Source organism: Dromaius novaehollandiae, chromosome 20 (genome assembly GCF_036370855.1).
Source record: "Dromaius novaehollandiae isolate bDroNov1 chromosome 20, bDroNov1.hap1, whole genome shotgun sequence".
Taxonomy (NCBI): Eukaryota; Metazoa; Chordata; class Aves; order Casuariiformes; family Dromaiidae; genus Dromaius; species Dromaius novaehollandiae.
This window is the reverse complement of record NC_088117.1, coordinates 7,466,721-7,493,074: the sequence shown is the minus strand read 5'-3', so window position 1 is coordinate 7,493,074 and position 26,354 is coordinate 7,466,721. Positions and strand designations below refer to the sequence as shown.

The 26,354-nt window shown below is 66.9% G+C and overlaps 1 protein-coding gene across 3 annotated transcripts; it reads right to left on the bottom strand.

The window, feature by feature from the left end:
- Positions 1-394: 394 nt before the first annotated feature.
- SH2D3C (SH2 domain containing 3C) lies at positions 395-25,460 on the bottom strand. Of its 3 annotated transcripts, XM_026113835.2 has the most exons (12): positions 25,393-25,460; positions 22,821-23,397; positions 18,649-18,688; positions 7,786-7,914; positions 6,969-7,417; positions 4,812-4,936; positions 3,776-4,353; positions 3,358-3,473; positions 2,996-3,167; positions 2,204-2,315; positions 1,778-1,984; positions 395-1,089 (listed from the first exon to the last, which is right to left on the bottom strand). In XM_026113835.2, the coding sequence occupies exons 1-12, from the start codon at positions 25,430-25,432 to the stop codon at positions 914-916; spliced, it is 2,721 nt and encodes a 906-aa protein (XP_025969620.2). In that variant the 5' UTR covers positions 25,433-25,460; the 3' UTR covers positions 395-913. The 3 variants fall into 3 exon arrangements, with proteins under 3 accessions (XP_025969620.2, XP_025969621.2, XP_064379749.1); XM_026113836.2 differs by lacking the exons at positions 22,821-23,397; positions 25,393-25,460 and adding an exon at positions 21,495-21,694; XM_064523679.1 differs by lacking the exons at positions 18,649-18,688; positions 22,821-23,397; positions 25,393-25,460 and adding an exon at positions 13,875-14,057.
- Positions 25,461-26,354: the final 894 nt, after the last annotated feature.

Genomic DNA, 26,354 nt, shown 5'->3' with positions numbered 1-26,354 from the left:
GCTAGGGAGGTGCCGAGGAGCGGGCTCCGCGCCAAGGGGGCGGGGCCAGGCAGCAGGGGGCGGGGCCAGGGAGGCCGAGTCGGCAAACGCCCGGCGCGTAAAGGCAGAGGGCAGCGCTCGGGGAGGCGGGGCTAAGGCGGCCAATGGAGGGGGGAGTGCGGAGTGCAGGGGCGTGGCCAAGGAACAAGGGGGCGTGGCCAAGCCCTTGGGCGTGGCCGGGAGGGGCCCATTTTGTCCCGCCCCACAGCAGCGGGGCCTGGGGGGGGCCCATGGGGGTCTGCCCACTCCTCCCGGACCCCAGCCCCAGTGGCAGGGGGGCACCTCTGGGCTGAGGCGGCTCCACCACCCCCTTTAAATCAACCCCCCCCCCCTCAGGAGAGGAAATCCTCTTGCGGAAGAGCATAAAAGTTTATTGTATGTAAGAACCAAACCCATGAGGTATGTACACGTATTTACAGGACAACATGAGCGAACCTAATTATTTACAACAAGAAACGTCCCGCACGAGTCTGTACATCATGAAGCGGTCGTGGAAACGTATTTACAAGCAGGATCTTGAGGCCTTGACTAAGACAGAAATTAAAAGGAACCGAAACCAAAGGGCAGGGGCTGCGTGCGGCGAGGGGCACCGCGTGGCGCCCACCAGGGACCGCGGCGCTCGTGAGGCGGCCCGGCCCCGCGCGGGCGGGAGAGCTGTGGAGCGGAGACGGCGTGAAATGCCTCTCCGGAGTCATCCTCCACTTCACCCCCCACCCGCTGCCCCGTGTCCCAGCGCCCTCCGCGGACACCCCTCGTTCTCCTCGCGGGGCGCGCAGTCCCCGGGCCTTCGCGGTGGCGGGGACAGAGCCACGGCGCTGCCCACGGTGCCCTGTCTCCCTGCTGTCCCTGCGAGTGCCCGGGTCGGGGTGGGCGGTCACAGTTCGCTGAAGCGCACGGCGGGCTCCAGTTTGTGGGACAGCGCCGTGAGGACCTTGTCGAACTTCTCGTAGCGCTCAGCCTGGCTGCTCTCGGCCCCGCGGCTGCCCCAGAGCAGCCGCAGCTGGAACTCGGTGCTGAAGATCTCCAGGAGCTCGGCTTTGCCCTGGAAACCTGCGGAGGACACGAGTCAGGCCCACGCGCGGCGGTGACGGGCCTGGGCCCAAGTGGGATGGGTGGGGAGTGAAACACTTGGGACTGGACACGTGACGTAAGACGGGGGGTTTGGGTGCGGCTCAACCCAGTGGGGTGGTTGAACACTGGAACCAGTTGCCCAGGGAGGCTGTGGATTCTCCATCCTTGGAGATATTCAAAACCCGACTGGACACAGCCCTGGGCACCCTGCTCTAGGTGACCCTGCTGGAGCAGGGTTTGGACCAGGTGGTCTTCAGAGATCCCTGCCCACCCCAGCTGCTCTGCGATTCAGTTTGGCCTCACTCAGAAGAAGATGCTGAGGAGTCACAGCCTGAAACACAGCTCTAACACCCCTGCAGGACCTGCCTGGTAGACCGCAGCTAGCCGGGAGGGAGAGGGACAGCACAGACCTGGCCATGTCTTCGTCCTGGGTCTGGTAGGGGGCTGCTGCCCTTGTATTCATTCCCAAATTACCCCGATAAACCACACAGCCGGAGCAGAGCCGCACAGCTACATCCCCACCAATGGGTCTGCGGGCCGATGCGTGGCATGGGGTGGAAGTGCCCGGGGCAGCGCGGACCCCATGCTCCCTCATCTTCCTCACCTGCCTGAGGGACGCAGCGGAGGGGAAGGGGCTCCCGGGTGACGCCCGGCCCCACTCGCTTACCCTGCAGCTTCACCTCGGCGTTGGTGTGGTAGAGGCCGCCGTGGTGGGCCACCATCCGTGCCGCCTCCAGGTGGGCCATGACCACCTCCACGCCGTTGTCCGTGCTCTCCCAGGGCTCGGGGCTGTCCGAGAGAGCGTCGTCCCGCTCCAGCAGAGTGATGAGGGGCACGACGTGAGGAAAAGTGGTGTTGGTCAGCGGCGGCCCTTCTGCGGAGAGAGACGCCCTGAGCGCCGGCACGGCCCCTTCGCTGGCCCGTGTCCCCGCGGGGCGGGAGGGCTGGTCCGTGCCCCCCGCGCTTGCCTCCCCATCTGCCAACGGGAGCTGCTGGTTTTACTTAGTTATGAAATGCCTCCCGGGGAGGAAGGGCAGCCGAGGCCATGCGGGGAGGAGCCGGCAGGCGACACGCGGGGACTCGCTCCCGTTACCTTTCCCTTCGTTCAGGCTTTTCAGGAAGGGCTTGAGCTTCTTCTCGTAGAGGATCGCCCCCTCCGTGTGCCGCTGCCGCAGCACCACCCAGGTCTGCTCCAGCCGCGCGATCTGAAAGCAGGACGGACAGAGAGCACTCGGCACGGCCCTCGGCTGCCGGGGCACGCAGTGGCACCCAAACCAGCCTCTTCCCACCAGCACTGGAGGCCTCATGGCCAAGGACTCGCACGGCCCTGGCGCGGAGGCTGGGCTCAGTGTTTCCCCCCCTCGACAGCCCAGGACAGCAGCTTCCCCGCGCCGCGGCGGCCTTGGGGATGAGCGGCTGGGCGGGAGCGGACGCGGGCAGCCCCTTCCACTGCCTTTGTGCAGGCAGGAAGCAAGACTCCCCAGCTGGGCTCCTTTCAAAAGCGACTTTTAATCTCCTTTCATCTTCCAAAGGGAGCAGCGTGGCCCGGAGATGCTGCTGCCGCCGCGGCCTTGGGACTGATCTGCATTGTACCGCAGGGCAGATTCATTTCCTCCCAGGAACGGAGCCCAGCGCACAACAAAACACCCAACCACCAAGAAACAATCGGATCCCGGCGGGACAGGCTGCGTGCTCCGAGGAGGGGACGGCTCCTTCCCTGCTCTGCTCACACCCCAGCGGATGTGGCCCCACGCCTTTCCCTTGACATTTCCCCCCTTCCCCCACGCCGGGTGGGTGTCGCAGCCTGCCGGAGACCGGGATGGGGATGTATTTGGGAGAAGGGGGCTAAGCCGCGGGCAGGAGGATGCAAGGAGCGTCCCGGTACCTGCGTCATTTCCAGGGCGTTCATCACAGCAGCAAAACTGAACATGTTCCCCATGGTGCTCTTCAGCTCGGCGGCCAGCTGGATGGTTTTGTGCAGCAGGGCTGCCCTCTCCTCCGTGCTGCCCGTGCAGCCCAGGATGTCCACGGCGATCATGATGGACATGGTGTGAAACCTGCCGCGGGGAGAGACCGGGAATCAGCGGGGGGGCACGGAGGAGCTGGGTCCGACTCCCGGCACCGTCCCAGCACCGGTGCCCTGCGCGGCAGGGGGGTCCTGCACCCCGGGACACGCAGCGGGACCCCCGCAAGCCCTCATGGGGCCACGGCGTGTGGGGCCCGGGACTGGCGTCCCTTGTGCCGTACCGTTCCAGCAGGTCGAGCCGGAGCTGGTGGCCGTGGGGCAGGGTGAGCAGCTCCATGCCGGAGCTCACCCCCATGAGCCGCTGCATCTCCGTGGTAACACCCAGTATCCTAGCGACCTGGCAAGAAAGAGGAGAGCAGATTAGGGCTCTGCTAATTAAGGAGAGGCCGAAGGGGCCTCGGGCAGTCTGCCCCCTCTCCCGGCCCCGCTTCGCTCCCAGCCTGGCCTCCGCCTGCCTGGAGCTGATGCAGGGCTGGCAGAGCCGCGCTGGGATGCTCCATGCTGGGGGATGCTCCATGCCTGGGGGATGCCCGGTCCCACGCCAACCCTGCCACTGGCTCTGGGTTTCCGAGCCCCTGGCAGGGATGGAGCAACCGGCGGGCAGCAGTGCCCGTCCCTGCTGCCTGGCCTCGGCCGTACCTGGCAGTCCACCTTGGTGATGTGCTTGGCGAGCATCTTCGCGTCCACCTCTGCCAGCAGCTCTTTGACCTTCTTGAGCACGGCCATCTCCAGGGGCTTGTTCTCCAGTGGGATAAGCAGGGACTGGAAGGCCGCGGGGTTGAAGGACGAGCTCATCTCCATGGTGGGGGGCACGAAGCCCATGAAGTCCAGCTCTCCCTTCAGCCGCTGCCCTGCCTCTGCTTCGCCAGAGCTGTTCTCCACAGTCCCTCTCTGTCCTTCCTCCACCTTTAGCCTCTCCACGTAGCTCTTTGCTGGGAGCTGCCTGGTGTCGTGAGCGGGCCGTTCTCTGCTGATGGGCGAGGTGGGGTGGAGCTGGCAGTAGTGCCCCGTGTCCGGGTCGCTGTAGCTGTTCACGGAGGGCGAGGGGGAGGCGCGGGTGTACCCGTGGCAGGGCGTGGAGTGGCTGCTGTGGGCAGGGTCCGGCAGAGGTTTGCTGTTGGTGCCTGGGCACAGCTGCGGCTCGCTGGATCTTCTTATGACCGGCGAGGCCGGGGCGATCCCAGCTGCTTGGCAGGGATGCGGCTTTAGCCGCGTAACTGTGGGGAGCGGGAGAGACCCTGTTAGCAGAGTGCAGAGATACACAGGCGCATGGACCACCAGCTCAGGACCCAGGGATGCGACAGCCGGGGATGCTGCGCTCAGGGAAAGCCCCGCTGTCCCAGCGGCCCTGCGACAGGACTTCCAGCTGGTGCCAGGACAGGGCGCGATCCCTGCTACGAGGCAGCTGCTCCGGGGCTGCAGCATCACGCTCTGCTCAGCCCTGCTCAGGACCTTCCTCTGCTGTGCACGGAGCTGGACATGTTTCACTAGCAGGCCACAGGGCAGGCCGGGGAGCCGGGCGGAGCGGGTGCTTAGGCCACCGCTCCGTGCCCAGGCGCTCGTCTTTGCCAGGCAGCTCCGTCCGCCTCCCCAGGCCCCTGGTGTCACGCCAACGCCAGGCCCAGCCTGACCTCCGTCCCCGCCGCCCCCCGGGAGGGTGTGGGGCGCTTCCTACCTGTGCTGTAGGCGGGCGACGCTGGGTTCTCGGAGATGGGGGACATCGGGGAGTGGAGGTCTTGGATCTGGTCCACGCTGACGGCGCAGTTGCGAATGATGTCTCGGTGGTGGGGAAGGGACACGCTGGGGGAGACGGGACGGGTTAGTCACCGCAACCAGGGACTGGACACGCGCCGAGGGGCTGGCATGGGGGCTCGCTGCCTCTCCCCCCCGGGGTGGACATCATGGGTCTCCCTCCTCCCACTGCTGCGGGACCTGACACTGGTCTCCGAATCAAAGTGCTCCCGCAAGGAGCAGGGAACCGGGGTTTGGCTCGAACGGCCCTGACCCCCCGGCGGTGCCAGCAGCCCGGGCTGGGGGGCTGTTTGCACTGGGGAACCAGTAACGAGTTCAGCTGGAGCAACGAACACCCCTCGGGGCAGCTGGGGAGGAAGGGTCTGAGCCCTATAAACCAGAGATGGCCCAGCCCCAGGGGGAGGTTGAAGGCTGAGGAGCAGCAGGAGGGGAAGAGGTGCCCTAAGGCAAGGGTACTGTGCTGGGGGAGCTGGGGGTGGGTAGGGGCTTTCTGGGGGTGCTGCGGGGAATGGGCTAGGTAAAGAAATAGCTATGTGCTGTTGTCTTTCTGGGGTGGTGTCTGCTGGTGGGTGTGCTGCTCTGTGTTTCCACGTGAGGTCCCTGCAATGGGCTACATCAGCGGTGTGGCTGTGACCCAAAGTTTGGGAGAGATGGAAAGTGCTTGTGACCTGGTCGGCTCCTGATGGAAGCAGGGCGGCAGCTCATGGTGCTGAGCCGCAGCACGGCACGGGGCAGCGTGTCAGCTCGGGGAGCTGTGGACCTGCAGCAGCCCTATGGGGAGGGCTGAGGCTGGGCACGAGCACTGTGAGTCAATGCTGTTGCAAAAGAGGCTGCTGCTGTGCTGGGCTGAGCGAGAGGAGTGTTGCAAGGAGGCACGGTGGTAATTATGCTGCCCTCCCCGGCGTGGGTGAGGCTGGGGCTGCCGTGATGTGCTGGGTCTTGAGTGCTACAGCCCTGTGGTGGGAGGAGGCTGGGGGAGCAGCTGCAGCAATAAGAGGTTTGGGGAAAAATGAGTGATGAGGAAAGACTGGTGGAGCTGGGCTCTCCTGCTGGAAATACATGCACTTCTCTGGAAGCATAAGTGTTTTTCTTTTCCCTCCTGTAATGGTTGATTGTCTCCTGCTGTTGTGTTTTTTACCCTGCCCTTGGACTGAGAAGGTCGGGGCAGGGGTGAAAAAGCAGCTTGATTCAAGGATGGGCTGGGGGCCTGCCCCAGAGCTGGCCCTGGGATGGGGACGCAGGATGGATGCGGACCCTTCTGGGCCTCTCTGCGATTATGTACTTGTGGGTCTCTGCCTTCCCCTCCCTTTTGGGGGACCTGGGCTGCCAAAAGAAAGCTGTGCAAAGGTAACGTCTTTCTCTAGCTCGGGAAAAGCTCAGGCTGCTTCAAGGTTAACACAAGCAGATCTGAGAGGCACTCAGAGCCTGCAGGCACTTGGAGAGGGCTGCTCTAAAGAAAACTTTGTACTAGTGACGGGGGGGCTGAGAAAACACAGCCCTTGGGGTGCAGCGTGCTTGGAGTGGCTGAGGCTCCTGCAGGGCTGGTGACTGCCCCGTGGGAGGCTCCGGTGGGGTACGGGGACCCCGTCAGTGCAGCTCAGCAGGCTTTCGGCTCTGCTCCTAGCAAATGCTCCAGCTGAACCGACAGCCTTAAAGCTAAAAGGGCCCTTCAAAAGCAGCCCAGCAAGTGCCTCCTTGGTGGCTGGGACTGGCTCTCCTCTCCCATCTGCCTGGGAAAGCGCTGTTCCCTCGCGTCGACAAGCCCCGACACGCTGCTAATTCTGGATGGGGTGATTGTAAAAACTCTCTGGCTTATGGCCTAGGATGCTAAAGTCATGTGTGCTTGCTGGGCGTCCGCTGTGGTAGCACAGCATGGCTGGCCTGGGAGAACCCCCTAGGTCCAGCTGGGCACCAATTCCTCCCCCCTTGCCTCTCCTGGTCTGTCTGTGCCTGAGCTGTGACATGGTTCCCATGCCCAAGCCCAAAGTCGCTGCACGGCACCAATGGAGCTGGTGGCTCTGCCTCTTCCCCAGGGTCTGACCCTCAGCGCAGCTGAGCTGGGCTGAGACCGCGTCCTCACCTGGTCGGGCACCCCTCAGCCCTGGTGATCTTGTCTGCCGTCAGGCCGTCCGTCATGGTGATGCTCCTGCGCTTTATGTGCCCCCCTTTCTGGGTGGTGGGGCTGTGGGACCCCCCATGTTTCCCGTTGGCGAGTCCGTAGCTGGCTTCCAGGTAGCGCAGCGGGAAGGTGCGGTTGATGGGGCAGTAGACGATGGCCCCGCTCTGCTCCGAGATGGCCCTGCGGTTGCCCACGTAGAAGCGGACGAGGGCCGGGACGTTGTCGAAGCTCTCCTGCTCAAAGAGGTACTGGATGCGGGTATGGCCGTCGCTGGACTTCACCGTCACCTTGTTGATCTTGAAGTGGAGGGGCTCGTTGCGCCAGCGGCACGTCAGCACGTAGTCGCCGAGGCTGGTGAGCGAGTCGCGGATGAGGAAGTCCCCGTTCCTCTGCACCAGGCTCTCCGACACCTGCCAGGGACAAGGCACAGCAGCTCAGGCGTGACCCTGCTCTCAGCGCCCTGGGGCTGTGGGGGGTTGTGGTGTAGGGACTGGGGGGGTGGGTAAGGTGGATATTCCACCAAGGAATATACTGCTGCCATTTGGAGCACCAGCTCATCCCTCTGTGAGGGGCCAGAGGCCTTTAGGCTTGGTGTCTGTGTGGTCCTCTCCTCTGGTGACACATGAGCCCATCTCCCACGTGCTCTCTGGGAGGCCAGGCTGGTGGTGTGTCCCAGGAAGGTGCCTGGCAGGGGTGGTGGTTCAGCATGGCCTTGGATGTCTCCTGGTGAGCAGCCCAAGCCAGGGGAGCCCAAAGCCACCCGTCCTCCTGCCCTCACCTCTCGGGGGATGCGGCCATGGTACCAAGCGTGGCTGCGCAGGTCGGTGCTGCTCAGCTTCAGCTCCTCTTCCAGCTCCTTGTGCAGCTTCTCCGGTGACGAGTCAAGGATGTATTTCTCCTTGGAGAACTACAGGGGAGGAGAGAGTGTCAGGTGGGGCCCTTGCCCTCCCTGAGGGACATCACCATCCCTGTGAGACCCCCCCCTCTTGCCCCGCAGGAAGGTGGCGAGAGGCAGTGTCAGGGCTGGGACCAGCCTGGCCAGGGCAGCAGAGCTGTCGGCGAGTGAAGCCAGGCAGCCGCTTCCCTGGAAGGTGCTTGGGAAGAAGCGATGTGCTAGCACTCCCCTCCCTCCCTCCTCGGTGCCAGCATATGTCCCCTGAGTCCCCCCACCTGGCACTCCCCCGCGGCGCGAGCGCTGGCAGCTCTGGCTCCGAGGCTGCGGCAGGCTGCCGTCACGGGCTATTTCTGGCCGCCGGGATGGGGCTGGCAACGAGCCGGGGTGAGCGGGGAGCAGCGCGAGCCCCGGAGGTGAGGAGGCAGGATCCCCGTGCTGGGACTGCGGGGATCCTCTCCTGCACGGGGACTGGTGATGCCACCTGCCTGGAGACGGGTGCAGATGGGTCCCCTGGGGACGAGTGACTTGGAGCTGCGTGGGGATCTCTGCCCACATGCCTGCTCGCTCACGGCAGAGGATGAGGGTGGGTGGAGATGCTCCTGGCAGCAGGATGTGACCTCCCACAGACAAGCTTGGTGGAGCTTCCCATGGCTCCAGGGGAGCTATGGGTGTCCCCATCATGCCTGACCACCGTGTCCCCCACAAGCTTTTCCCTCTGCCCCAGCTTGGAGCTGAGTGTGGTCCCCATTTTGCAGGTGAAACCACTTGCTCGTGGCACATCCAACCTGTGGTAAACTGTCTGTCCCTACCCCTTCCCTGCGCTGCCTGCGGCAAACCCGAGCCCTGGTGGCAGGAGCCGGCAAGCCTGCGCTGGGTCCTCATCGAAGCCACGCGTCCCTGGGGCAGAACCACTGTGGGACACCCTTCCAGGAGGAGATCCTCGTCCTGGAAACATCTGCCACGGTCCCTCCTCCAAAGGGTTAATTAGGCTGTGTTTAGCCTGACGGTGGCATGAATAGTAATGACAAATGTAAGGGGAACCTTCTGCATCAAAATGAGCTTTTACTGGCACTGGCGCACCTGAGCCTAAAGGATGCGATTCGCCCCCTCCTTCCCCTGGAGAGGGGAGGGATGGCGTCATGTCTCCCACCGGCTGGGGCAGGCCGCTGCCCTGGATGTTGTCTGGGGTGGCGAGCGTCGGCCTGGGGTTCCTGCATGGGCAGGGGGCTGCGTGCTCCCCACGCGGTGTGGGGGGCTGGTGTCTCCCCTGGGCACGGGGGTCAGCCCTAAGCTCACTGTTATGCCGCTGCTCTGCCTTGCCAGCGCTGTGGACACCTGGGATCCATGTGCTCGCTGGCCTGGGAGGACCTCGGCACCGCCATGGGTCAGGGCTGCTCGGGGGGCTCCCAGGGACCCCCATAAGCCCTCCGAGGCACGTGTCCGCTGATGGCTGGGTAGGGTGTAGGGCTGTGCTCCCGTGGCCTGGTGCCAGCGTGAGGAGGGACCGCGCGTTGGCCCAGCTCCTTGGCTCCCTGTTAAGGCAGCATCAAGCTGGCGTCTCTGAGCACGGGCACAGGCTTGAAACTGATCCCTGATGCTCCGGCGCTGCCGAGGGCACAGGCTGGCGCTTGTGGCTGGCCTTGTGCAGCGGCTGGTCCCCTGGAGCATCAGGGCCGTGAACCCCTGCCCAAACAGGGCTTGGGGACCTGCCTTGGAGCTGGCTCCACTCTCTCCCCTCCCTGAGGGGTCTTGGGGTGCGGGATGTTGGTACCAGCCCTCGGAAACACTAAGGACCGGGTTCGGACTTGCTCCTCTGACTTTGGCCATGGGCGAGCTGCCGCTGGGCAGGGGCAGCAGCAGCCCCGGTGCAGAGACCTGCCCCCGAGGACTGAACCCTGTTAAAAACAAATGGTGCCGGCGGCTGCAGCCGAGGTCCAGCTGCCTCCCGGGGGGCCGAGCGGATGCTGTTGCTGTGGCAACCCCCCACTCCGCCGCGCCGCGGGCCCCCCTGCTCGGTGCGAGCGGCGGCGGCGGGCGCCCGCTCCCCGTGGCTCCCTCCCCTGCGGTGAGCTCTGGCGGCGCAGGGAGCCCCTGCTTCCCCCGGCTCTGAGCGCGGGGGCCGGCTGCTGTCGCTTTAGCTCCTTCTGCCTCCGGCAGAGCCTGTGCTCGCGTCTGCTCCGGGTACGGAGCCGGCGAAAGGAGCTGAGCCCGGAGCGGTTTTGAGCCACCGGTCCCCCTTGCCGCCCCCAGAGAGGGGATTAGCGCCTGCTCCGCCACGCCGTACGGCTGAGTTTTCCCCAAATCCTCCCCATGCAAATATGTGGGATAAGAAACAAAACCAGCTGAGCGGTGCCCGGCGTCTCCGAGCCGGGATTTGGGCAGCAGCCGGCTGGCGTCGGTGCCAGCAGCCAGGTGCTGAAGGGGAGGCCGGGGAGAGGCACGGGCACCACCGCGGCCGTGGGCAGCCGGTGCCACCAGCCGTACGGAGGGCACCGTCCCTGCTGCCGAGCGGCCGGGGAACGAGGGTCCCAGCTGACCTGCAGGGCCACCAAAAAGCCACTGCTTGGAGCCCTGAGCGATGCCGGGGGCGATGCAGCCCTGGGGGCTGGCACTCGCAGCGTTTCGAGCGCTCTGCCAACGCGCACTAGTTGCTGCCCAAGTTGCCCGGCTGCTCCCCGCTCTGCAGGAGCCGAGCTTGCCCGAAGCCGCCGCATGAGTGGCCCGTGCGCTGGGGAGGGATGCTGTCACTCCAGCCGCCGAGCCCTTCGGCGGCAATCGGCTTTATTGCACGCCGCGAGCCTCGGAGGGGGCCGACGTGCCAGCTGGCCGGGAGCCGACGCGCGGGCACCAGCGAGGCAAGGCGGTGCGGGCCGGCCGAGCGCTGGCGGGAGCGTGTCGCCGGCTGTTTGAGCGCCGAGCTGAAAGGCAGCACTTGGCACCCGCGGCTGCGCCAGGAGGACGTCAGAAGACGTGCGGCCTGATGCGGGGTCCCGCGTAATAGCAGGGTGGATGTGGGTGGAAAGACTGGACCCCCTTCTGCGCCTAGGCCGAGCGTGGGGTACCGGGCGCTCGCTCAGCCTGCGCGGAGCCCCAAGGCCTCCTCAGCTGAGCGGGAAGAAACGGGGATTAGAGCAGCTCTCTGGACCAGACAAACCAGCTCCCAGGCTGCCAGAGACCATGCCAAGCGCTGCTTGAGGAATCCCGACCAGCCGCCAAGATGGCTTGGCCGCGAAAGGAGAGCGCCCCGACGGGCTCTTGGGCAGCGCCGGCGCTGGGGAATCCTCCGGCGCAGCCAGGGCAGAGCCCTCGGCTCACCGTGGGGCGAGAGGCAGCCGGGGTAAAACGGCGGCTGTGGCTCTGCCTGGTATCAGGAGAGCTTTGGAGGCCAGTGCTGGGCTTATAAAAGTGCTGTTATGAAACAGCAGAGATTTGCAGTCTGCTTTCTTGCTCTCCCCTCCCGAATCTTGGAGTCGTGGCTGCAGCTCGAGTCAGCTGGGAGAGCAAGGTGCACCTCACACCGCCGCTTGCGTCTCGCTAACCTACGGGCATGAAACGCCTCCGCTTCCCCTGCTGCCCCCGTGCCTGCCTTGCCGGGACCCTCGCTAGGGGAATCCCAGCCCCTCCTGTAGCTCTTTCCTCCTGACTTGTTGCTGAGAGCTGATGCGGGGCCTGGAGAGCAGAATTGGGAGGAAGAAGAGCGAGAAGCCCTTGGAGCAGGCGTAGGGGGAAAGCGCCAGTCGGGCAGAGGGTCTCACTTTTCCCCCCACTCCACCCTTGGCAACAGGTCACTTCCTTCTGAAGCGTCTTACAGCAAAGTCCCCTCACCAAGGGACTGCCGGCGTTACGGTGAACCCAACGAGCAGCCTGCGTGCTGCCCGGTGTGGGAGAGCTGTGCTCATCGAGCCACCTGCCAGGCACTGCCTGACCTCCCCAAGAGCCGCTATCCAGCCCTAGTGACAAGGAACCCCCACTGTGACCCGGCCATGGTGAAACCTCCAGGTGCTACGGGCCTGCTCTTGGTCTGCGTGCCCTGGCGTGAACCGGTCACTCCTACTTCTCTTGGTGGCTACAGGAAAAGGAAACGGCTTGTTCCTCTGTCCTGTCTCACAATGACTCGGGGCATCTGCACGGCCTCCAAGGTGGCACCAGCCCACGCATCCCCGCCATGGGTCACCGAATGCACCTCCTGCGGCCACCACATCTCCACCGCTCCCTGGTGAGGGCAGACCCCGATTCAAGGGCTTTGTCCTGGCATCCAAACCCCTTCCCAGGGCTGGTCCTGGCTACCCGCTGGGGCTCCTCTCCCCCCACCTTGCTCCTCTGGGGCAGTTGTGCCAGGCTGGCAGGGGTGGGGTGCAGCTGGGCGCCGTGAGGTGGGACGAGTGCCCCTCGGGAGCGCGGCCGGCCGCGGAGCCGAGGCTGCCCTGGGGCAGCAGGTCTCTGGCGCAGCGATGGGGCGTGTGTGTACACACATTTCCATCCATCTATATATTAGTTATCTCACTCCAAGACGGCGGCCGTGGCTGCTGCATCCCTTTTCGGAGCTGCTATTGGCCAGAAATGATGTCAGTGCTTCCCAGGCTGGGTGCACTGCCATTGGCGGCGAGCGGGGATGCGGCTGTCAGCTGGAAGCGCTCCAGTCATTCATGGGGACTTCAGTGTGTGTTGGCTGTGCACCCTCGGACACAAATAGGTGGCAAAAGACGCGGCGGAGCCAGGTGAGCGCGCAGGGCGTCGCTTTGGGCTCTTTGCGCCGCTGGGATGGAGCGCTGCCGTCCCCACGAGCATCCCTGCGCGCGAGAGCCAGGCGCCCACCTGTCTCCCCCTCGTTCTGGCAGCGGCTTGCTGAAAGCAGCTCCGACCCCCCGTGCCGCTGAGCCCGGCGCTGCCGCGTTAGGGCACCTTCCCCTCTGTTGCTCCGTGGCCTTTGGACGGCCAGAAGCAGCTCTTCTGCTCCCCCCACTAGGGAGCAAAGTGCCCGGCTTTACCCTGAGATCAGCAACGATCATGACAAGACTTGAAATGCTGCTTCTGGGCTCCGTCCTACCCGGCGCAATCTCCCGAGCTCAGCACCTACGGCGCTGCCCGGGAGTGCTGCAGAAGGCTGCCAGCTCGCTTGGCTGCCTGTGCCGGGCGCTTCTCACCCACTTAACTTGCAGCACGCTGATAGCTCTTGCTTCAGCCCAGAGCCTGCTTGGCTCTCGCGGTGCTCGCCAGCTCTGCTCAGCCTTCGCTCTGACTTGGTACGCGTGGGAACGAAGCAAGCCGTTCCCAGCGTTTCGCTCTTCTCAACCTGTGCAAGTGCAGGAGTCCAAAAATAGGACACCTAGACGTGTGCCTAGACAGCACTGGTGCTGGAGGTGTCACAGGACAGGTGACAACTGCATCCCAGCTTTTCCTAACCAGAGTCAACCTGTGCAGTGCAGCACATAGCTGACGAGCCCAGGAGCTGCGCTCTCCTCCGCTCCACGTCTCTCCCCTGCGCCTGGCGAGCGCTCCCAGAGCGCCTCTGGAGACGCGCCGGGGCTGCCAGAGGAAGCCGAACGCTTCCCGGCACGTGGCGGAAGGGCTCCGGCCGGTGCAAGGGCTCCCTTCGGAGACGCGGGCGCTTGCTCCCACCCGGGCGCGACGTGCGGGTCCGGGCGGCCTCTGCCCCAGGCGGTGGCCTTGGCTGGAGGGGGCTCAGCGCTGCCCCCCGACGCGGCTGCCTGCCTCCCCTCGGCATCCTCGCTTTGCCGTTATAAACGCGCCCGGCGGCCTCCTCCTGCCCGGCCGCGGGAGCTCGGCACCCGCACGCCGGCGGCACCGGGCGAGCCGCGGCCAAGGTCAGCGCGGCGCGGGGCGGCCCCGCTGCCCGCTCGGCCCCGACGTGCGGCCCGCGGGGGCGGCGGGCGCTGCGCTCGCCGGGCCGGGGGTGCCGGCAGCGGCGGGGCCGCCCCCCCGCTCCCCCCGCGGCGCCGGGCCCCGCTCACCTGCACCTGCATGAAGGAGCCGCGGTAGAAGCAGCAGGCGGCCGCCGACAGGGCGCTCCAGAGGCTGCAGCGCTCCGTCATGGCGCGGCCGCGCCGGCCCGGGCGGCCCCGAGCGACCCGGCCCGGGCTGCCCACCCGCCGCCGCCGCCGCTGCCGCCGCCGGGCTTCAATTTCAGCCGCTTCCCCGATTACCTCATCCCTTGTCGGGAGCGGGAGGCGGCGCCGGCGGCCCGCAGCACCGCCCCTGCCCGGCCCCCGCCCCGCCCCGCCGGGCCCCGCGCCGCCGCCGCCGCCGCCGCCCCGGAGCACCGGCCGCACACGCACCTCGGGGGGGACCGGTATCCCCGGCCCCACACACCCCCGGGGGGGAACCGGCACTCCCGGCCCCACACACCCCAGAGGGCACGGGCACTCCCGGCCCCACACACCCCCGGGGGAACCGGCATCCCCGGCCCCACACACCCCCGGGGGAACCGGCACTGCCGGCACCACACACCCCCGAGGGCACCGGCCCCACACACCCCCGGGGGGGAACCGGCATCCCCGGCCCCACACACCCCCGGGGCCACCGGCATCCCCGGCCCCACACATCCCCGGCCCCACACACACCCGGGGGGGAACCAGCACCCCCGGCCCCACACACCCCCAGGGATACCGGCCCCCCCGGCCCCACACACCCCTGGGGGAACCGGCACCCCACATTTCCCTGTGCACCCGTGAGGGGGGCTGGGTCTCCACCCCCCCCAGTGAACCAGCACCCCTCAGGGGCCCTGGCACCCCCCATCTCCCCCTACAACCCTGTGGTGTCCTGGCACCCCCCATCTCCCCCCACCTCTGAGGGCACTTGGCCCCCCTGCACGCCCCCACGGTGCTCCAGCACCCCTCATCACCCCATCCCAAACCGGCCTCCCCCCCCTCCCCCCCATTGGCATGCGCTGGGTTGGGGGACACCCTGGGGGGTCCCTCCAGCCTCGCCTGCCTTCATCGCCCCCTCTCCCCGGGACGCCCCATCTTGCTCCCCCTCCCGGCAGCATTTTCGGGGAGGGGGAGCCCGGACGCGTGGCAGGGGGCCGCCTCTCTGCTTCCCGCGCAGGCCACATCTAAGTCGCGTTTAATTAAGGCTCCGCTTTGGTTTAATTAAGGCCGCGGTTTCGCGACGGGGATGCACGCGGCAGCGCCGCCGACTCCGAGCATTGCTGGAGCCTGGCAGGCTGCGTCGCAGCGCGGGGGAGTGGGAGACCGCCGCCGCGCTCGCCGGCTCCCGAAGCCGAAATCGCGGCCTCCGCGGGCCGGGGCTTGGACGCAGCGACCGTACGAGCAGCCCCACGGGGCCGGCTCCGTCCGCCCAGTGCCCGCTGGCGTCCTCGTGACCGGAGCCCCCATCCCTGTCGGCCTTTCTGCTCGTCTTGGCACGGTCCGGTCTCTGCAGGAGCCCGGCAGTCGCGGGGGCCGGTTTGCCCGCGGTGGGAGCAGGATTGGGGACACCCGTCTGCCCAGAGCGGCCCCAAGGCAGGGGCAGGACCAGCACAGGGGGATACGACGGTCAATCCTGGACCGTTGTAGTCAACCCATCAGCTCCCAAAGAAACAGGCGGACTAATCCCCGCTCCCAGCAGAGAAAAACTCCGGCAACTGCTAGCGAGAGCCACACGGGGCCGGTGGTACCCGCGGTGGGAGGAGACCACCAACGAGAGCAAACAAATTAATTGCTCCTCTTGTTTCCCTCCTAGCAGAGAGCAATTTCCAGCAGCTCTTCCAGGGCCAGGCCCCGGGACAGCCTGCGTCCCGCCTTGGGCACCCTGGGCATCGCAGCCAGCGGGGACCTCTCCACCCTTGGGCCGACGCTGCCAGGTGCTGAGCACCCCAGCCGCACCGGGATGTGGGCTCCCGGCCAAGCGCGGCACCTGCAATCAGCCCGAGTGCCCCATCATCTCGATTGCTCACACTCTAACTAATTACTTATTTATTTCACTAAAATAGCTGCTGTCGCGGCAGCCGTCAGTCGCTCGCAGCGCAGATGGGAAGGGGGTAAATCGCACGCGGTGCCCACAGGTGTCCGGACACCACCGGGACGGGGCCGAAATGGAGGCCAGTGCCAGAGTGCCGGGGTTTTGAGCAGGGAAAATTGCTCCCCCCTTAGAGGACCCCTCTGCTCCACTTGCTGGAGGTGGGAGCCCTGCGTTGGGGGTCCTGCCGAGCGGGTTGTGGCCCAGCACAGGGCCACCACGCTGGCGGTGGGAAGGGAGCGCTGGAGGTCCCTCTTGCCACCCTGCTCAAAGCAGGACTATCACCCGTGCTAGGTCAGATCAATTTTGGAAACCTCCAAGGATGGGACGCCCCAGCCGCTGGGTGACCTGTAGGATGCTGTCCTTGCCCTCCTAGGGAGAAAGTTTCTCCTGATGCCCGGGGTGAACCTCGCAGGCTGCAGTTTCTGGCCGCTGCCCTTCGTTATATCGTCTGCCGCTGAGCAGAGTTGCCTTTGCAGCTGCCCTTCTGGGAGCTATAGGAGCACGTCCACCAGCACCTCTGCTCAGCTGGAATCTGCCTGGACATCAGGGACTTCTCCTGGCTCACCAAGACAGCTCGATCCTGAAGCCCCTTTGCTCTACACCTGCGCTGTTTTAGTCCATGAACTCCTGAGCTGTAAAACGCGCCCGTTCCACCGATGGAACAAGGGAAACCACACCAAAAGGTGCAGCTCAACCCCCACCCTCGGAGGACCTGCCTGCAGGAACGGGGGCTTCCCCGCACATCCCAAGGTGCCCCACACCAGGCCACCAGCCGGTGGAGTACAGTCAGAGCCTCCTCTCTCACCCAGGTGCCCCATTTCCAACCACAGGAGCTCCCAGTGGTGGTCCGCTGTTCCCACCTCCCTGAAGGCTGCATCAGAGAGGAGGAACGCCCCAGCCTGGGTGATCGCTGTACTTCGAGCTCCCACTACCACGTCAAAAAGCCACCACATCCGAGCTGTTGCTGGTGGCTGTAGGTTGACAGACCCAAAACACGGGTGCTCTGAGGTTCATCAGTAACAGGATGGACCCTGGCTGGGGTTGACCACCCTTAGGAGGAGCAGATGGGTCCAGTAAAGGCCGTCCTGAGCCTGCTGTTCGGTGCCAGCATCATGGGTTTCCACCCTTCAATGTCCTGCTACAGCCATCTTCAAGAGACCCACGTCCCAGAGATGGAGGGTGAAGGCTCGGTAATGACTTGGCCACCTGAGCGGGGCATGTCCAGTCAACAGCCAAATTGTTTGGCCAGTGGCTTTGCGTGAAGGAAACACGTCCCCAGCAAGGAACCGCACGCAAGAGGCGCCAGCCCTTTTCAAACGGACCCCCAAAAGGCCATCGCATGGCAGCGCCCTGCCGAGCCGGCAGGATCTCAGCGGTCCCTCCCCAAAATGCTCCGTGTCCGTGGGACCACCACCCCGCGCCTGCCCGCCCCGACGTGCCAGCAGCCTCCTGCGAGAGGGCTGCTCTCCTCCGGAGCCAGGCGCCTCGCTAATGAATTTCTGGCCAGACATGAAGAGTCCTCAGGAATGTTAATAGTTTGCTGGAGGATAAGCAAGAGATTTGGAGAGATTTACGCCGACTTTCACGGGACGGCTACGCAAGTGGCCCAAACCCTTCCTCTCCTACGCGGGGGCAGTGGCGGGGGGCAGCCCCTGCCTCTGCTGTCGTAGCGAGTCACAGCGCGAAACACGGGCAGCTCCCGCGGGAGCGGCGTCGGGCCGGACGGGACCACGCGCGGCTTGTGACTCCCCCATCTCCCCCCGTGTTGCTGTTTCTAGTGGGAAATTTTTTCTGTGGCCGGAGAGAGCCCGGCTCCAGGGGGACGGGCAGGCCTGGACCGTGCGCCGGCTCCAGCCCCACATCTCACCCGGGTGGTGCTCCGGATGCGAAGTCGCTCTGTGCCGACGCCGGGGCACCGTGCGGGGCTCAGGTGCCTGGCGGCACGGTGGGACAAGGCGAGCAGAGCTGACCTAGGACCCGGATGACCCCAGGGTGCATGCCACCACTGCTGACACCCATAGAGAGCCACCAGGACCTGGCTGTCCCCAGGGCGCGTGCCACCACTGCTGACACCCATAGAGAGCCACCAGGACCCAGCTGTCCCCAGGGCGCGTGCCACCACTGCTGACACCCATAGAGAGCCACCAGGACCCAGCTGTCCCCAGGGCACGTGCCACCACTGCTGACACCCATAGAGAGCCACCAGGACCTGGCTGTCCCCAGGGCACGTGCCACCACTGCTGACACCCATAGAGAGCCACCAGGACCCAGCTGTCCCCAGGGCACGTGCCACCACTGCTGACACCCATAGAGAGCCACCAGGACCCAGCTGTCCCCAGGGCGCGTGCCACCACTGCTGACACCCATAGAGAGCCACCAGGACCCAGCTGTCCCCAGGGCACGTGCCACCACTGCTGACACCCATAGAGAGCCACCAGGACCTGGCTGTCCCCAGGGCGCGTGCCACCACTGCTGACACCTGTGGAGAGCCACCAGGACCCAGCTGTCCCCAGGGCACGTGCCACCACTGCTGACACCCATAGAGAGCCACCAGGACCCAGCTGTCCCCAGGGCGCGTGCCACCACTGCTGACACCCATAGAGAGCCACCAGGACCCAGCTGTCCCCAGGGCGCATGCCACCACTGCTGACACCCGTGGAGAGCCACCAGGACCTGGCTGTCCCCAGGGCGCGTGCCACCACTGCTGACACCCATGGAGAGGGGATCCCCCACTGGGGCAGGCTGCGGCCGTGCGCGGCGTCTTACCTTCACGTATTCGCTGCCGGACTCCAGGCCATCATGAGGGCTAGAAAAGGAGGAAAAAATAAAACTAAGTAAGAGAACAGCAGTGACTCGGGCAGGCCAGGTTACAGGAGGTGGTGGCACAGCCGGGGTGAGCAAGGCGGGCTTTGCTACGTGCTTTTGGGAGAGGCTCCCGGAGCCCCGGCACCTTCCCCGCTGCCGCGCGCCCACGCTCGGCGCTGAGCTTAGCCTCCCTAAGGCGATCAGGGGAGATCAGGGCCTTTTCAGAGGATCTGTCCTCAAATCCGCTTGGGACCATGTGAGCCGCGGCGGGAGACCCAGCGGCCGGGCAGGGAGCACGCGGTCCCGGTGCTGGGGGGGCACGCCGAGGCGGGGAGGAGCTGGCCCCGTTCCCGGCATCCCACGTTCCCACGGCCCTTCCGGGCACAGGGTGTTTTGGGACACGCCGTCCGGGAAAACGTTTCCTCCAGGCCGTCCTGCTTCCCCGCACGTCCCGCCGGGCGCTGCGGGCTGCAGGGAGGGCGCGGAGCAGGGTAGCGCGGAGCAGCAGGTACCAGCTGTTTCTGGCTGTTTCTCTATGGCCTCGCGCGACCCTGCAGAAATCCAGCTTTCACTGAAGCCAGGGAGAACTGCAACATCCCGGTTGAGTTTGCAAGTAGATTCGCTTTGCCCAGCATACATGCAATAGAAATGCCTGTTCTCCTCAGTGACATGTTCACTCTTAGCCCTACTGACAACCAACCCAACAGCTTTGAGACACAACTGATCTGGCAGCTTCTTTGCATTACTTTATGGGGCCACAGAAGGCTGCTGCTCTTTCCTGATCATGTAGCAATGCTGCTACCGCTTTTTAACCCTTTGTGGCTCCAGGTATGTCTCAGTACGGATGGGTCCAAAGGGAAAAACAGAATTCAAGGGGAGAGAGGCAATGACACTCTGAGCCGGGATGTGCAAACAAGCCAGTGTTTTCCCCCTGAGGTCTCAACTTTAAGAATGAAATACAAAAGTCCAGACTTTAACCAGCGTCCTGTCCCCTACCCCAGCACGGGGCCGCCGCAACGGCCTGTTGATGGCAGGACGCCAGTGTGAGAGCAGGCAGCTGCGGCTAAGGAATAACCCAATCCAGCCGGCGTCACGGCTCCGGGACGTCCCGTCCCTGCCAAGAGCCGCCTCGCTCCACCTAGCGCTCAGAGCCACCGGTGCAGCCGCACTGCCACCGGACGCCCGTGTTGTACTGGGAGACACCGGGAGCCCCGCGCGCAAACCCAGCTGGGGCGCCCCGCGTGCAGGAGCACGGTCTGGGCTGGCCCTGTGGAGATGCTCTGGCTGGATCAGGCCCAGAGTGGGGAGACTCTGGGCTCGGTGGGGCCGGCAGGAGCACGGGGCCAAGCCTCACCAGGGCAGCGGGATCTCCAGGGAGCCAGACTGCTCCTCCGCAGGCTCTGTCGGGGCTGTGGTTGGCGTCGTAAATCCCCGGCCCGAGGGGGGTCGGGACTGCCACGGTGACAGCTGCTGGATGTGACCCCGCTGAGCATCCCCGGGGCACTGCGGCGGGTGCCCGCGCCGTGCCAATGGGTGCTGCCAGCCCTGGCGGAGCCGTGGCGCCCAGGGCATCCGCAAATCCTGCTCTCCCTCCCTGAGCCCACACTGCGGTGCGGGTTTCCCCCGCCATCCCGCTCGGAAGGGGAAAAGCGGGGTTGGAAAGCGCTCAGTTAGGGTGGAAAAGATGCAGGAGGGTTTTGCCGGGGGGGGCGCAGGCGGCCCGCCGCCTCCCCGCCGCAGCGTGCTCGGCCCCGGCGCTGCCTCTCCAGCCTGTCTGCCTTTCACACGGGAAACCCGTGAGAAAAAAGGGCCGGAGGACGGGGGGCCTCCAGGCAGGAAATCGGGAGCATGGGAGCAGCTGGGAAACGGCGCTGAGCGCCCTGCGCGGCGCCGGGGCGGAGAGGCCCTGCCGGGGAGCCGGCCCTTGCCGGCGAGGGGCAGCAGCTGCGGCGCGAGGGCAGGGGCACCCGGCCCCCGGCTCGGCGCATTCCTGGAGGAAACGGCATTTTTGGGGGCAGCCGAGCGCCTGGGAGAAATTCCAGGGCTGCTTTTGGAGTCCAGCAAGCCGGAGAGCCGCCGGGGACCTGTGCTGCTGGCACGGCACTGGGGCTCGGGGCTACGCCAGCAGCCCGTGAGCTCGGAGGGGCATCGTGGGGCCCCCGCTGGCTCGGGGGGCCGGTCTTGGGGTGCCGGAGTGGGTCAGAGCCCCAGCTCAGCCGCCAGCATCCAGCTCCACTGCCCGTCGCATTCTGGAGCCAAGCCGGGGCCGCGGTGCCTCGGTTTCCCCCCGGGCAGCAGGATTTCCCGTGCTCCCGGAGGGAAGTCGAGTCACGTCCGCTCGCTGTCCTGCTCGCGGGCCGCCCCGTGAGCGGCTCTGTCGCCCCCCCGGCCTGAGCCCTGCCCCGTGCACGCTTGTGCCTCAGTTTCCCCAGCAAGGGGCTTGGCCGGGTCCCCCACCGGGGCAAGGCAAAGGGGCACCCGGACCTTGGCTTTCAGGGGCTCCCTGCCCCAGCGGAGCCACCGGGCTCTGCGCTCGTCCCCCTCCCACAGCCCGCGGGGCTGCTGGCGCCGGGTCCCGGCTGCCTGCGGTTTCGGCAGCCGCAGCCGCTCGTTCTTTCCATGAGCGGATCCTCGCCGGGGGCCCCGCGGCCGAGCGGCGGTGCCAGCAGCGTGCCGGCCTCCCCGCAGCTCTGCCCGCTGCCCTCGGCTTTTGTGCGCGCCCCGAGCGAAGCCTGCGGCCCCTCCGCCCCGGTGCAGCCCCCCGGCGCCGCCGCCGTGCGCGGGGGCCCCTCAGCCGGCCGCCTTACCTGCCGCGGCCCAGGGGGCAAAACCGCCTGCCCACCTCTGTCATCTGCCCTGCCGAGCGCCGCGGACGCCTCTGCTCCGGACGGGGAGACGCTCTGGCGGGCGCGCTGCTGCCCAGCTCTGCGCGCCGGACTTTGGGGCGCGCGAGGCGGTGGCGGTGGCGGACCCTCCTCCTTCCCGGCCCGGCCCTCCTCCAGCCCTCCCTTTGCGCCCGGCGAGGAATGCCGGCTCCCACCGCCGGGAGAAATTCCTCTGCGTGCCCCTGCTCCTGGCACCGCGCGGAGCCTCCCGAGCGTGAGCCGCCGGAGCGGCCGCAGCTGCAGGATCGGGGTGCCCGGGCCGCGGCCGGGGGCGAGGGGCTTGCGGGAGACTTGGGCCAGGCCAAGGAGGGGGCTGGCATGAAGGGCCCTCGTTCGGGGCAGGAAGGCAGGTTGGCCCCCAGTGTGGCCCCACGCGTGCCGCTGTGCTGGGGACGGGTTTGCCCCCTCGCGCCCAGACGCCAGGGTGACGGGCAGGGCGTTAAAACCCTTCCACCGAACCTGAGGGCGAAACCCTCCAAACGAGCCAGCCCATCTCAGAGACACGCTGAGGGGGCAGAGCCCCACAGCCCCCCGTCCTGCCCCTCTTTCCACGCTCACACCTTGCTCCCCCACGTGATGCCAGTCCCGGGGGGAGTTTCCCCGTCCTGCAAATCCTTGGGTGAGCGCCGGTCCGGAGCACCTGGCTGGGGAAGGGGCTCCCCACCGCGGTGCCTCCTCCTGGGGCTGAGCTGGGGGGGTTTTGTGGGGGGGTGAGAAGTGGGAACAGCCGGGTGGTTTCTGGGGGTTGCTCCAGCGCCGTTTGGGGCAAGAAGGATGGGAGGAACGCAAGAGAGGAGAACGAGGCAGAGGGAGAAGTGGGGTGCAAATCGCAGCTCGCTGCACTGGTGCGTGTCGCTACCAGACCCGCAGCGAAACCGGAGCTGCAAGGAGCCGCCAGCGGGACAACGGGAAGCCCAGGCCAAGTGAGTCCGCGGGATGTTTTCCCCCCGGCCGGAAACGGGCGGGAGCAGAAATCCCACAGGAAACCTTGTTGTCATGGAGCCTCTGACCGGACCGGGGCCACGGTTTGGCCGCCCAGCCCAGCCGCCAGGTGCATCCCGTAGGCAGCGCGAGCCGGGGGGGCCGGGGCTGCGGGGACCCCCCGCTCCAGCCCTGGGTGCCTCAACGGGGGCCACGGTGGGGGGCAGAGCAAAGTCAGCCCCATGCAGGGCGAGGGGCACTGCTCGCCGGCGGCGCTGGGAGCTGTGCGCCGGGCAGGACCGTGGCCAGGAGCCGAGCGTGCCTCACCTGTGCGGAGTGTCCTCGCAGGGATGCTCGTGCCCCTTTTCCGTCAGCTCGCCGCTGGCGATCTCCACTCCGGGCCCAGCACATGGGATGGTCCCTGAAAGCTCCTGGTCGCACCTGGCCGTGGCTGCGTCCGAGGGCCCAGCATCCTCCTCCTCCTCCTCCTCCTGCTGCACCTTCCCGGCTGCGGGGCCCGGGTCTGTGCCGGGGGCGCTGGGCGTCTCGGGGGACTCGGGGACGGGCAGCGGGGAGGCGCGGGGGGGTCTGCTGCCCGCGGTGCCTTTCTCCCGGCAGCTCTGGGAGCTCCTGGCCTTGCCTGGGCTCTTGCCCGCCTTGCCCAGGTTCAGCCGGGGCATGGTGCCCATGTGGCTGTACATGTCCGACGACCTGGCGTAGGGCGTGGGGCTCTTGGGCATGGCGTGGAGATCGTCCTGGGTGCCGTCGAAGGGCTCCTGCAGGAAGCCGTGGGCAGGGGGGAGCCCTGGGCTCGCGGGGCAGCTGGGGGCGACGGACACGCGCCGCAGCGTGAAGGTCCGCGGGATGCTGCTCAGGCTCCCGAAGCCCTTGAACTTGAAGAACTCTGGCACGGAGAGAGGAGAGGTGGGGACAGGGTTATCGCTGGCATGAGGCCCCCCTGAAAGCGAAGGCAGCGCGGTTGAGCGCTCCGCCTCGCGGCTGCCGGCCCCTTCCCAGTGCTGCAGGCGAGTCGCTGCCGAGCGCCGCTTTGCTCCGTGCCTCGGTTTCCCCCCGCGGCTGGCCCTGCTCTGCCTGCTGCGAAGCAGCGGAAGCGGAGAGGAGCCGGCACTGCTGCATCTGGGGCCGTCCCTGCACAAGGGGTGCTGCATGGGGCATCGCTGCTGGGACCCTGGGAGCAAATGTCCCCCCATGGCCCGGCAAATCTGGCGGTGGCGTCTCCCCGCAGCAGCTGCTGGCGCAGAGGAAGAGCCCTGTGCTTGGGAAGCCCCTGCGTGGCCAGGAAATCCCGGTGGCACGACCTGGACCTCTCCCATCCCTGGGGGATGCAGGGTCACTCGGCTCGCCGCCTTGCAGGGGCAGCCGGGGCGGAGAGCGGGGATGGGCAGCATCCCCGCAGGCACAGGGGGCGGATGCTGCCGGCGGGCGCGGCTCCATTGCAGTGCGGGCGACCTCCCTGCTTCCTCGGCCGAGCGCGCTCAGCCCCTTGCAGCCTCCCTGCGGCTCCCGGCAGCCACCTGCGAGAGCTGAGCGCGGAGCCACAGATGTATTTATAACCGCAGCGGGCTGCCTTTGCATTTCACACCTCGGCCCCGCTCCCTGGCTCGGCCCCGCGGGCTGGCGTGCTGCAACGCTGCAGTCGGCGCTGTCCCCCCACCACCCGCTGTGTGCCGGGGACCCTCGGCACGCTGGTGGCTGGGGAGCTGGGGCTGGAGGCGGCACGCGGGGGTGCCGGGCCGCGTGCCCCGCTGCAGCTTTGCCAGGCCAGGCTTTCACGCCCGAAGCCCCGCTTTTCTGGGTGCCTCCGGGGTTTTGCAACGTTTAGCCGGCAGGGCTCTGCAAAGCCTCTTCCCCTCCAGGAAAGCCAAATTTGTTGAGACAGGAAGCCGTAAGCGGCAGCAGAGCTGTGCGAGGAGCCCAGGTGCCCCGGGGGCCCGTTGGGCCGTTGGACCCGCGCCACAGCCTCCATCGCCCCACGGGTGCCCCTGCCGCCATGGGGGCGAGAGGGGAGCAGGAGAGGCCCTGCCAGCCCCGCAGGCATGTCTCCGCCGCAGAAACACTATGGCCTCGACATTACAAAATATTGCTCCCCCCACCTCCCAGCGGGAAGGAAAATCCCAGCTCGGAGGGGCCGTGGGAGACGGCCAGCGTCCGAGGCCGGGGCGGCGGGAGAGCGCGGCTGCCGCGCGGCTCCCAGCACGTGGAGCCGCAGGAATGCAGGGAGCAGCAGTGAGGGCCGGCTCCGGCACCCGGCCCCGCACTGGGAAGGGAGCATGCGGGGCTGGTGGGCTTGCAGCCTGCCGGAGCCACCTCCGAGGGCTCTGGGGAAAACCCGAGGTCTGTGAGAAAGAGCAAAGTTCACTCCCGGAGGGCATCGAGCAGCTGCCTCTGAGACCGTTTCGGCCCCGTGTGCAGCCCCGGGTAGGATCCTTGCTAAATCCGCGAGGATTCGGCCCCTGGTCCCCAAAGCCCAGCTCGTCCGCTCTCCCCCCCGCTGCCCCCGCACCCCTGCACCCGGGGGCAAATATTCCCAGAGACGTGCGATGTGTGCAGTGAAAATCCCCGTTGGGATGGCGGACTGCAGCCAGCCTTGCCCCGCCGTGTCCCAGTGCAGGGCTGGGCGGTGGCAGACCAGTCCCAGTCCCAGCCCCCAGCTGCCGAGCAAGCAGCCCCCAGGGTCACTCTCCACCGTGGGGCTGGAAATCCCGAAATCCTCTCACCTCCCTCCCGAGTCCAGACGAAACCGGAGCCCGCCTGGCCTCCGAAAGTCCCCGCGCCATGGTGACCCACGGGAGCACGCACTCGCTTGCGTGCCCCATCCCTGCCGGGCCGTCAAGGCGGGCGCGCCGACACCCGCCCGCACCTCCCCGCGGCGACTCACTGAATTTCTTGAAGCCCCCTCGTTTCTGGCTCTCAGCCATGGCAGCGGCGGCCGGCAGCGCCGGCGGGGACCGGGAGGGATAAGTTTATAAACTTCAAGCCCTTCCCTGCCCCGCTCCTCCCTTCCTGTCCCCTCCGCCTCTCGCTCGCTCTCTCGATCACTCAGTGCTTCCTCCCGACCGCTGTCGTCTGCTCCCGGCCCCCGCGCGCCCCGCGGCCCCCGCTCGTGCCCACCCGGCGCGCCAGCAGTGGCCACCCGAAAGAGCCGCGGGCGAGGACGCTGGCCCCGGGCGAGGGCCCTCAGCTGGGCCCCCCCGGTGATGGCTAGTGTCACCGCCATCGGGAGCCCCTGGAGCTCAGGGGACCTTTGGGTGACCTGTGGGGGACGTGCGGTGTTTCCACCCCCGGGCCTGGCGAGGACCCGCCGGAGCCTCTTCCCGGCTCCCCGCCTCTTCCCAGGAGGCGGCACGTGGACTCCGGCCGCCGGGCACGCCGGGAGCCGTCTCCGCTCCCGCCCGGCCTGGATGCTTCCTGTTGTGCTTCCCCGCCTTCGGGAGCGGTTTAAAATAACTCCAAATAATTTGTTCTGCCCCCGAACGAGGGCATCGCCATGGGCGCAGGTCCTGGAGGCAGGATCGTATGTTTTCCCTGTATGCTTTTGCACATGGCCCCGTGGCCGCCCCGTCCCTTCGGCCCTGCAGCCGGGGGACAAAGCCCGTCTGCTTCCGCCATCGCGGGTCGCTGCAAGACCGGACAGGCCGGGCTGCGTCTAGCCTCTTTGACGCCCTTTCCCTGCGGATCATGACGCGCAAAACCCTGGGCCCCGACCAATTCCCCTTTCTGCTGGAGCTTCCGTGTTGCCACGCGGGCTGGGGGAGCCTTGGGGCAGCGTGTGGCGGCTGCTGAGCCAGGGCGATGTTTCTCCGAAGCCAAGTGGCATCCCGGCAGACGAGGGGGATCCCA

What these genes read in the sequence shown, in the direction of transcription:
- SH2D3C (XM_026113835.2), bottom strand. Translation starts at nt 25,432, where the DNA reads ATGGCTGAGAGCCAGAAACGAGGGGGCTTCAAGAAATTCA. An exon ending in AGGGGGCTTCAAGAAATTCA is followed by an intron (nt 23,398 to 25,392) that starts GTGAGTCGCCGC and finishes TCTCCGTGCCAG; the next exon opens with AGTTCTTCAAGTTCAAGGGC. An exon ending in ATGGCCGCATCCCCCGAGAG is followed by an intron (nt 7,418 to 7,785) that starts GTGAGGGCAGGA and finishes TGTCCCTGGCAG; the next exon opens with GTGTCGGAGAGCCTGGTGCA.